Source organism: Carya illinoinensis, chromosome 5, assembly GCF_018687715.1.
Source record: "Carya illinoinensis cultivar Pawnee chromosome 5, C.illinoinensisPawnee_v1, whole genome shotgun sequence".
In the NCBI taxonomy this organism is placed as follows: Eukaryota; Viridiplantae; Streptophyta; class Magnoliopsida; order Fagales; family Juglandaceae; genus Carya; species Carya illinoinensis.
Genome location: NC_056756.1, coordinates 28,510,120 through 28,521,259, shown reverse-complemented (window position 1 = coordinate 28,521,259; position 11,140 = coordinate 28,510,120). Strand labels below are relative to the sequence as shown.

Below are 11,140 nucleotides of genomic sequence, written 5' to 3'. Positions count from 1 at the left end.
AACTTTTTTTTATAGGATTTGATAAAGTTGAGTAGGTCCCACCAATTATTGTGTGATTTTTTCAATCGTTTGTTTTCGCAAGTGCTCGACATTGCGCTTGAACGTAATTATGTAGAGAGTTCACTCGACATGACGCACGCTCGAGCGGAACTCATACAAAGAGTTCACTCGATAGGTATGCGACATTGCACTCGAGCCGAACTCATACAAAGAGTTCGCTTGATATGGTTCTCAAGCGTAACTCATACAAAGAGTCCGTTCGACACCCGCACAACATTGCGCTCGAGCAAATCTCATATAGAAAGTTTGCTTAACATAGCACTTGAGCGTAACTCATACAAAGAGTTCATTCAACAACTGCTTAACTCAATGCTCAAGTGACTCATGAAGTATAACTTGCGCTCGACACTCGCTCGATAATCCGCTCGAGCGAGTATTCAAAAATTTCACGTTGGGTAGGGTTTGAGCCCTTTCCAAGAGCACTTGAGAGAAACTCCAATCCATTTTCAAAGCTGATTCTCTCTTGTGTTGAGTAGGTAGACATGTGATAAATTGGAAAACTCATGTCTACTTCCTGATTTAATAATTCGAGAACTTATCATTGTTTGATACTTCAATATTCTATATATTAAATTTGTATCACACAATTTATTTACGTTATATATTTGTCATTTCAAAATCAAGTAGTGTCATGAAATATTAAGATTGAAAGTATCAATTGTAACAATATTAATTTTAGGAATGTATGAAATACCTATAGGAAAAATAACTAAGTACACCATCGCAAATATATATATATTACACATATGCTGAGTTTTTAATTACACTATCAATGGCCACCCCTGACTGCCTATATAGGAATGGCAATCTTTTCTCTTATTGCAGCCATAGCTTGGCCTACTTTAGGCATCGTATCCACATTACGAGATAAAAATGCCCCGTCACCAATTTCACCCTCAATAATAGGGAGCTCCACCCTGCTCCAGTTTTAGAATATCCAATCATTGGGAGTCACCATTCTAATGAAATTATCATCGTACAACATGATGTAATAATGAATCCTTGCCTCCCAACCAATATGCAAGCATTAACTTCAAAATTTTGAAGTATTCTTTTAATACACCAAAAGTGCATTCTATGATATTATGAATTGATGAATGGTGGTAATTAAAGTAATTTTTATACCCCTGAAATTGATGTTAGTTGTAACGATCACTCATGTGGTACCTTTCTCGTAGATAGGGATAAAAATCACTTAGTACGTGGAAAAGCAGAATCGACAAGATAATACTGACCTAAGATATCCATTTAAATCCAAAGCACACAGTTCAATATTTATAAAGAGAGAAACAAATCACTTCCAAGGGTAAATATTTGAAAGGGAAAAACATAAGATGTTTACCCTCGAGTCACCATGAAAAATGGGCAGATGAATCATTGCACGCATGGTGGAAGACGCTAGCGTCATGCGCTGATCCCTCTCATCCAGTGTATCATTTGTAAACTTCATATTCAAATCAACTATACACAGTACATTTTGGGTAATTGGCCCCAATCGATTTCAATATGCCTCACAATCGCCTCCATCATGGTGTCATCCATTGCACCAATGCATCCCTATCAAGTCAGAAATAAAATCATTAATAAACAACTATCTTAGATATATTTTTTATGGTCTCGATTTTGTAAAATGAAGTTAACTCCAATTTTATTTCAAAAATGAAATTGAATTTGATTTCTTACCCAAAACCAAGGAAAATTTCAGTAGTTGCTTGAGATATAGGGGTGCACACCGTCATTGTGTGTTGGCACAATCAAATTGTCTTTCAAGCTCACATAGTGCATTTATCACCCTTCTCACATGTTTATTAATTGTTTTGTGTCGAATGTTGAAACTTATCCCCAACAATGAGTTGGGCATGTGCATGGCCCACAAGCACACAAAACATAATTAGAGATTCCTCCACACAACAATGTGCATAATGCGCAGAATGTGAGTACCTTCATGTGGAACAAGTCCTTACAATTATCAGGATGTCCATTCAAAATTTGTATCTCCGCAGAGGCCTATATTAGCTGTGGCATTAAGCAATTCCTTCCCCATCGGGAGGTCAAGATCCTAATTAGGTTGACAACATCTACTTCCTCTATAGGATTGGCCCCATCATCGCTATCACTCCCTTCAGTCCAATAGTTGACATGTTTAATAATATTAACAGTTAACCAAAAAAAATAATAATGTCCACAATGTCTAAATGTCAATAAACATTAACAATTAACATAAGACCACCAGGTCCACTAGTTTCAAATCAAAAAAGTTCATAGCAACTTATTTGAATTAATTGTATAATAATACATAGCAATGGAAATAGGAAATAACATCTCAACATAGCAATTTACACAATGTCAACATAATGGATAAGCAATATAGTACCAACTATGCATAGGCAAGCTCCCAAACTTGCTTATGCACATCATCCATGGCCAGAAAAGCCTCACTGAACCTTGGGATCAAGTAAGTGGTTGAATGCCCGGGAGAAAATTTTATTTTCGATAGTGGAGGTTGAAGTGCCTGCAACAATGCCACACAGTGAGCAAATAGACTTTCATCGCTAACCACGGTGGGTCCCGATCCTTTACTACGATTTCCCATTGATGACTCAGCTCTACCCTCATAGCACTTTTGTTGTGCCTCATAGGAATATGTGATCGCATCAAGGCAGTTCAATATGTCATGATCCACCTGGTTGCTTGCCCCCTTACTTTTGATGCCGTTGGGATGATCGACTTGATGGTCCTGATGAAGGTGTCCCCATGTCTATGGAAAACTGCGCCATGCCATCTACATGAAAATCCTCACTGGCTTGGGTGCCTAGTGTGGGGCCTCAACATCACATCTATGTTTCAAGACGCCATTCATCGTCTGACATTGGAGGCGGTTCAATAGAAGCATTATGAAGTGTACTAGTGGCAATTGAAGCACCAAAATTTGTGCAAAGCTCCACATACTTTGGGCAGCCCAAGGTCCAAAACCTCTTCACTTGTGGCTTGGCCTAGTCCAAATATTTCAATAACTATATAATAGAGACTCATTAAAACAGTATAAAATATAAGAACACATCATACAGTAGTGCAAGTATGGTATAATATTTTTTTTTAAAATGGCTAGAGCCTTCTTACCCTAATGGCATTGGCCTAATGTTCGTCACTTCCTATAACTGTTTTTGTATCGAGGTCCCATCCCATACCAGTTTGGCTCATTAGGTCGGTGAAAAGTCATTGCATCATCTTTAGCCTATGAACCTTTCCCTTCACTTGGTTCGCATCATACGCCCAAAGCCGTAAGGAGTATAGCATATGAATTGTGGTCTCTACTTATGATATTCGTGGCCTTTAATGCACCAATAAGGGCATCGGAGTACAATATTTCAATGAAAATGTCCTTCATTCCATCTGCCCATAACTCATGATCAGTGTGTGAAATTCCCAAATCGTTCATGTGAAAAAGCCAATATATGACATAAAAGATATATATACATTCGACGTGTGTAACATAAGTAAAAATTTCACGAATTAGTTACAAGTGAGTCTACATGATCCATAGACTATGTGGAGAATTTCAGTAAGTAATATACATGAATGATAGCCAAAACATGAGAAACTGACAAACTGTGAAATATTAAACAATGAGGAAAGTGGGCCATACTTGCCAGTAACAAAACAAAAAAAGTTATTCAAAGTTTCAGAACATAGAAAGTGGCCATTAAAGCTGACAGCATTTTGAAATGATAAAATCCTATGTGCCATATATCTCAGAAGCAATAGGTCACTCCAATTTTCAGAGTATGAAACAATATGGTCGAAGCAAGTGTAGACATGTATTCTTATAAACATAAATATCAAGTGTGCTCATCTTTCAGTCGAAACAGGTGTAAACAAAATTAACTTGCTTTAACTTGACCTAAGGTTTTACCCACATTATATATGTTTAACAGGCATGGTTCCTGGACATGTAAACAATTAGATATCCAAGCCTAAAACCAACATAAATGTAATCTGGACTAATTAACCACGTTCATGGATTGATGCAAAATAGTAAGAATCTTTGGATTTTGGATCAGACATATAAGGTCGTTGTTACTAGGGGAATAGACTAGGGGAAAACAATATGTCATTGTGACCTCCATATAATCCTAGCAAACATATTAGGTCCTTGTTAATCTTTGGCATACTAATCACACGATTTGTATAGACACAAGTTTCCAATTCAAACACATACAGCCCACATACACAAATTCCCCATTCAAACACAGACAAAAACACACACAACCACATGTCGAAATGCAATCACATAAAAATTGATTATTTGGTGTTTGTAGACATCACGAAATGCATTATTGTGTGTTTGTAATAGCAACCCCAAAATAAGAACCACGTCCATCTGGAATCGGTCATGGGTAACAACATGCATATACCAGTAACCATAATTTGTAATCCCAACAAAAAATTATGATAACCAATAGCAAATTGGAGGGTAGCAAGGGTTACCTGGTATGATTGCATTTTCGGACCCGTGGTGCCCATCGAATGGGTGCTATGCCGTTTATGGCCAAAGTTGGGAAGAGAGGGTCGATGGTTGCAAATGCCAATAGCAGTGATCTTCATGCTTTTCCTGGCTTTTGGCATGTTCTATATATAGGAAAATTTGGTCTACAAAACATACATATAAATGGGTTGGAGATTGGGAAAATCTTCACAAACCTATGTGAGAACACTATTGTTGCAAAGGGCAGATGACTCTTGGCCATGAAAACCCACGTGAGGCAATTGTTATTGAAAGGGGAGAAGACCATTGATTGTTTTAAAGTAGTCTAGTTCTAATGGAGATTCACATGGCTTTGCACAGCCAGAGCACAGGTGCAGAGCCTAGAAAGAGAATCTCTTTATCGAGCTAGGAATGGCGGAGACAACCCACTCTATTCAGAGGCAACCCACATGACGCCACTGTTTTTCCACGTGGTCAAGCACAAACACAGGATGAGGGAGGAGATTCGCACGGCTAAGTAAAGAAATGATGCAAGCTTTGTTGCTGAAAGTGAAACCTACATATCTGAGTTAGGGCAACACGAGAGAGATGGTCAATGAGAGAAGGGTTAGTGGACATTGTTGTGTCTGTATATGGTTAAATCAATGAATAGTATTGAGTAAATGAGAGACGTAGCGAGTTCAGATGAGATTTATTTCAATGTGTGTTTGTTTTTGCAAAGTATCTTATCGTACGAAATCTTGAAAAGTTTTATGTTTTGTCTCTGAAAACAAATGAGGCCATGAAGCTATACTTAAAATCTAGCATGCATGGAAGATTGTAAGTTGTTAAAAAGAATGTAAGAATTAAGGGAACAAAATGTAATTTTTGAAAAATTAGAATTTTCACAATTTTTGCTTTAAAATCATCTTATTTGTGCTTTAAAATTAAGATTGCTCACCCAGGTATTCCTGGCCCATAAACCAAGTTTCAAAACTATGCTAGAACCCAGCCTGGGTTATGACCTAATAGAACCCGGATGAATCCGAGTTGTGCTCTTTTTTTTTATTTTTTTAACAAAAGCCTATACGTTATTACATTTTTTTAAGAAAAAAATAATGTTGAAAAACATAATTTTTTTTATGTTACAAGTTTTCAAGAAAAAAGCATAATTTTTTCTATATAAAAGTCTATATTTTATCAAAGTGTTTTCAAGAAGTCACATTGAAAAGCATAATACTAATGCATTGAACATTGTCTATAATAATAAAAATATATTAAAACAAAAAAATAAAATTTATTTTAAAAATAAATAAAACTAAAAACAACTAATTATCTTTTTAACTAAATACATGTAAAAAAAAATTTTTTCACTAGGGGCTGAAGATTTTTTTTATATATAAATCTGGAACCCAAGTTTCATACTTGGCCTGGACGGGTAGATCTGGGTTTTGAACTGCGTGTTCCAACCTAGGACTGACTGAGACCAAGTTGAAAAAAGAAAATGGTGGGATGAACAGTATCATTTAAAATGGACTGCATATCCGATTTTTTTGTGGCCTAAATTAGGAGAAAGACATAAAAATATAATCTCATAATATTTATTAAGAATTTAATATTTTCCAGAAAATTCTGTCAAAAGAAGAAACATGGCAATTGCATTTGCTCTTACTAGGCGCATGCCTACATATGAAAAACTTAAAATTTGGCCTATTTACCCTGCAACATATGCATGGGAAGTGTGAACAATATTTACTTGCCTAGATTCGTTCCCATTAAAATGCAAAATGAAAAGGATTTCATAGATGGAACAATGATTGAACAATTGGGGAGAACTTACTCCAAATCATTTCTTTTTTTTGTAAGTTTTTTTGAGATAATCATACATCAATTTCTTACTTGTATTATTATATACAAATGTCTTTCACATTTACCATATGACTACTAAAGTTTCTTCCCCTATAGCCTTTGCCTACTTTGAATGGCTTCCACAAGTTCAAATATTGCCATTCCAATGAAATACCATGTAATCCCTGCTAAGATCCCCGGCAACCAAGAGCTGTTAACAATGTCCAGTGCCAAAGAGCCGCCCAAATGTTCCTTTAATCCACCACTAGCTACTTCTCCAATTTGTAGATGAACTATAACCGCAGCAACCACAGCTGCTACAACTGGAACTCTCCATGCTATGGGCTTCTTTCCCTTGTTGTCATGTACTCTGTAGCCTCTATTCTCTGTGTCCATGTCTTTTCTAGGTAAAGTTTTTGAGTTAGTTGCAGTGTTAGAGTCTTCTTGGGTAGAGGCTGGAAGAGCATAGATTGAAGGAATCCAATACTCCTCGCTGTATATATAATTTGATGTGATTCGGCGTGTGGGTTCTGCCCTCTCTCTTGCCTGCTTTCTAGCAGCTGCAGCTTCTCTTAGCTTATTGATGTGTGGCTCGGTAGGTTTACCTGAAACATATGTCAGATAATGCTGGGACTCTGATGTGGATCCACCTGCAGTAGGTGATTGCCAGTATAACCAATTTGAGATAGATCTGATTGTTTGAATTGCTGACATTCTTGCATCTCTTTGGAGGTCTGTTTCCTGAAACAAGTATATTATAATTAGTAGTTTTCAGCTATCAATGCGCATCCTGCATTCACCCAATTTGTGGTGTTTATGCTAGGAAATATCGCTTCCCCCCTTGTGTAGCTCAACTTTCTGGACTAGAAAAGAGGAAAACAATAAATAAATAAGAAATTAGAGGGGGAAAATGCAACATAGATAAAACAAGAGAATTGTAAAGGCACTATGAACCTAGCAGACTAGCCACTGCTAATTCTGTTTAATTGTACTAAAACTCCATGCATGCTAGATGACAGCCCGCATATTGTGGGAACCAACCTTGGGACGTTGTGTTGAAGTCTTTTCCATTGCTTCCTGGAATCTGGTCTGGAATTTTTCGACTTCTACAAAGATATTTGAGACACGTGCTCCCGCTGCATTTCCCATGCCCACCCTTACATTCCCACGAGGCTGCTTGGACATTAAGAATTCTAGAGCTGCTAGGTTCGACCTCTTCACAATCCTGTAATTAACTTAGCCACTAAGAAAAGATACTAACTTAAACGCAAAGAAGATGGACCATGTATATAAATGAAATAAATTCCTGTCTTTTCTGACTATATGTAGTATTAATGAATAATATAAAATTATAATTATTACAACATATCCTTCTTCATATTCATATTGTGTGTTTGATCATTGATGTCTACATTAAAGTTCTTGATTTTATCTACTTTTGAACCTTTTGCTAAATTCAGAATTAGATTACATGAGATGAGGAGATGGGATCATTATCTTTCGTCTATATTTATCAGCTGATGACATATATTCTTTTGTTCTTCCTTGATGTATTTAGGCACACTGGAATAGAACAACTTGGGATTATATCATGTCCACGTATCCTGAATTCCAGATGCTTATTTGTTGAAACTGTTGTTTGTACCTATTAATTTCCTGTCTTTGAAGAGCTACAGCAGATAAAAATGAAACTGTATTTCCTATAAATATTAGGATATTAGTTTGCCGATGAAATGATTTGAACTGTCCTAAATTATTATCCCATCCTTCCAACTAACGTGAACATTTTCATGCCTCACTCAATGATCCTGGACTGCAAGAGCTTACTGTGCGGTTGAAGGCTTGCTCCAAATACACCCTCAAGTTCAGTAATTTTGAGAAATTCCAAATGAGTGAAAAGATCACAAATATCAGCTTACTTGGCCCTGCTTTACCATCTGTTCGTACACAAGTAAGCTAAAATTCATAGCATGGCTTGTGCTAGAATGCAACAACAGAGAGGTAAGACAGAGACAAGCTCTTTGGGTGGTGACCAAACATCTTAAATGGTAATGCCATGCTTTAGATTCCACTTAACTGCTCCAAAAATACTGCTTACTGAAAATATGAAAAACTACAATTGGCAGTTTGCTCTTTAAAGTTTATGCTAACAAATGAGCAAACAGCTATAGTTATTTATAAATCTAGTCCAGCTCCACCTCTCCTTTGGTAGAACCAAGCATATGACATCAACAAAATGAATTTAGGAGCTTGATTATTCCTCATTTGAATAATACAGTAGTTTGAATAGCCTGACATGGTAGATCAATCGGAGCTTGACCCAGAACAATTCAATCAAATTATTTTAATGAAAAAGCTATATTTTGTTTCTTCATTACTTGCTTTCATACTTAACCAACCCATTTCAATTCCTAGAACATGATCCATTACCAGTCTTCAGTTCAATTCAAATTCCCGAAGTACGTTTGTGGAAATGTGGATCTCTAGAGCAGCAGATGAAGTGCCTTACACGTTATCCTATTTTGTTAACTGATGGCCATGGCTTCTTACATTACAACTGAATGAAAATTTTCAAGTGTATGTGTCAAAACTGTATTAAAGAAGAGCTACTTCAGAAAACTGGTGATAAGATACTCACGAGATGCAATCAACTGGACATACTTCCATGGCCTCTTGGATCTTGTGCTCAGAGTCAGCCCATTGTGCGATAACCCTTGCTCTTCCATAAACCGATTCAATTGCAAAAGTCTTCTCAGCAAATAAGGCGCATTTTAAGCAGCCAACACACTTTACTTCATCAACAAATACTGCTCTTTGTTCGGTTTCTGATCCAAACCATGTTGAATATAGAGGTTTGCCTGTGTAACCCCGAAGTTCTGCAATTTTGGCTTGCTCCTGCACCATATATTTTAAGTTAAAACGGATTCTAAAAGAATTCATAAAGAATTGCTCCAGTATTCATAAAATTGTAGATTATCATACATGAACGTTCTTAAGGGTTTACAAAGTTTAGAAATCTACGAGAAGTTAGAAATGTACACTGTTTATGCTTTATTGTTACAAGCTGGTAATACCTCTTATACATCATACTTCAAAATTAAAACTCTTGGCACCTGGACTGAGTTTTCTGCATGAATATGAAGATGTCTAGGACTCTAGGCACCATGTTCTTCCAACCCAATATCTTCTAAGATTACTGACGTAGTCACATAGGTGGCATGGCTATTGAAGGTATAGAGGAGCTTAGAAGACAAGATGTGCTTGGAAATGGAAACAAGTTGTACAAGAGAGACAAAAATAGCCAACCCTAGAGTTCCCTCCACTCTCACTCGAGTTTAGATCAAGCTAGAGTTGCAATTCCAGTTCTTTAGACGAGCTGTAGACACCCTAGTTGAGCGAAACAGCCTGACGTCACATCTTTTGTTCAAAATGCCATGTTTGGGAGAGTTCTAAGGCTGTTTGGTTTGTAATAATTGTTTAAAACAATTGGGAATACTTTTAGCCGGGGAATTGTAATTTTAAGTTGTTTTAAACTAGGAGTTTATTCTTGAATCAATCCAAGTTCCCTGAAATCAGACTGATCACTTTTTGCCAAAAGCTAATTCTTCAAATATTTTCAAGCAGTGACGGATTATGAGCCAAGAAAATTCCCAAGCCTTTACCAAACCAAAACTTGGGTAAAAAATATAATCATTTCAATAACTCCAAATTGTTATATATGTCTTACTAAAATAATGATAAATTACCGTGATCAAAAGAGGGTTTCTGTTTTGCTAGAAGTCCTATACTCTAACTATGCTAAGTTATTGCTAACTTATTTTTTGTACACCGGAAAAAACTACTGATTCTTAATTAGGTAGAGATCAAAAGAGATCGACCTATGCTAGACGATAACAAATCACAAGTCGCATAAAATATCAGCATCACCATCTTTGTTGTTGTTAAGTAATTATTTCTTCTTGTTATTTTGGATAAAATGGAAAGAAAACAATAGGGTAAGCCAATTTCATTCACCACACGAACCTTATCGTAAGCCGAACGTGAATTTGGATCGGAGAGGACAGAGTAAGCTTCATTGAGTATGATAGCCATGTCATGGCCTGCCGGACCGGCGATGTCGGGGTGGCACCGCTTCTGCAGCAAACGATAGGCCGTTTTGATGTGGGAGTGAGGTGAAGAGCTATCAATGCCTAGCAGATCGTAGAGATCGAAGTCCGTGATCGAAGAGGAAGCTCTGCAAGTCATAGAAACACCGTACGGCCTTCTAGCAGTACTTATTGTAGTGTTGGAAGAACCGAAAGTTTTTGGGCTTAAACTCTTTGGTATGATTGAAGCAGTGGGACTGGTGTAAAGGGGAAGCCATGCAGCAGTTGCCATTTTCTTTCTTCTGGTATTTGGAAGGGAGGGCTTAGAGATTTGGAGGCAGATTTTTATCTTTGTAGCAGTTCGATATAAGATATTTTGTTCCGATCCTGTAAGATATTTTATGTTTCCATGAAAAGATCAGTGCAGGGGAACTGGGAACATCCCTTTCTTGGTAGTTTTTTTTTTTTTTTTGCCTTTTCTGTTTAATATATATTTTCAGTCAGCTTTTGGTGCAAATGATTGCATTTACATAAAAAAATAAAAGTATCCTTTCCACTTTTTGTTTGACTATTCTTCTTCTTTTTTTTTTTTTCAAGAAAATTCTCGAGTGGATTATCTATATTTTTTTTTATCTAAACTAATTAATTAAAACCTATTTTTTTATTTACTTATTAATTTTTC

The 11,140-nt window shown here is 36.6% G+C and overlaps 1 protein-coding gene across 1 annotated transcript; it reads right to left on the bottom strand.

The window, feature by feature from the left end:
* Positions 1-6,342: 6,342 nt before the first annotated feature.
* Positions 6,343-10,845, bottom strand: LOC122308756 (chaperone protein dnaJ C76, chloroplastic). Its single transcript, XM_043121964.1, has 4 exons — positions 10,397-10,845; positions 9,012-9,268; positions 7,415-7,598; positions 6,343-7,114 (listed from the first exon to the last, which is right to left on the bottom strand). Exons 1-4 carry the CDS (start codon positions 10,748-10,750, stop codon positions 6,485-6,487), a joined length of 1,425 nt encoding a protein of 474 aa, XP_042977898.1. The 5' UTR covers positions 10,751-10,845; the 3' UTR covers positions 6,343-6,484.
* Between the last annotated feature and the right edge of the window lie 295 nt (positions 10,846-11,140).

What these genes read in the sequence shown, in the direction of transcription:
- LOC122308756 (XM_043121964.1), bottom strand. Translation starts at nt 10,750, where the DNA reads ATGGCAACTGCTGCATGGCTTCCCCTTTACACCAGTCCCACTGCTTCA. An exon ending in CACGTTCGGCTTACGATAAG is followed by an intron (nt 9,269 to 10,396) that starts GTTCGTGTGGTG and finishes TATATGGTGCAG; the next exon opens with GAGCAAGCCAAAATTGCAGA. An exon ending in TGTCCAGTTGATTGCATCTC is followed by an intron (nt 7,599 to 9,011) that starts GTGAGTATCTTA and finishes AGTTAATTACAG; the next exon opens with GATTGTGAAGAGGTCGAACC.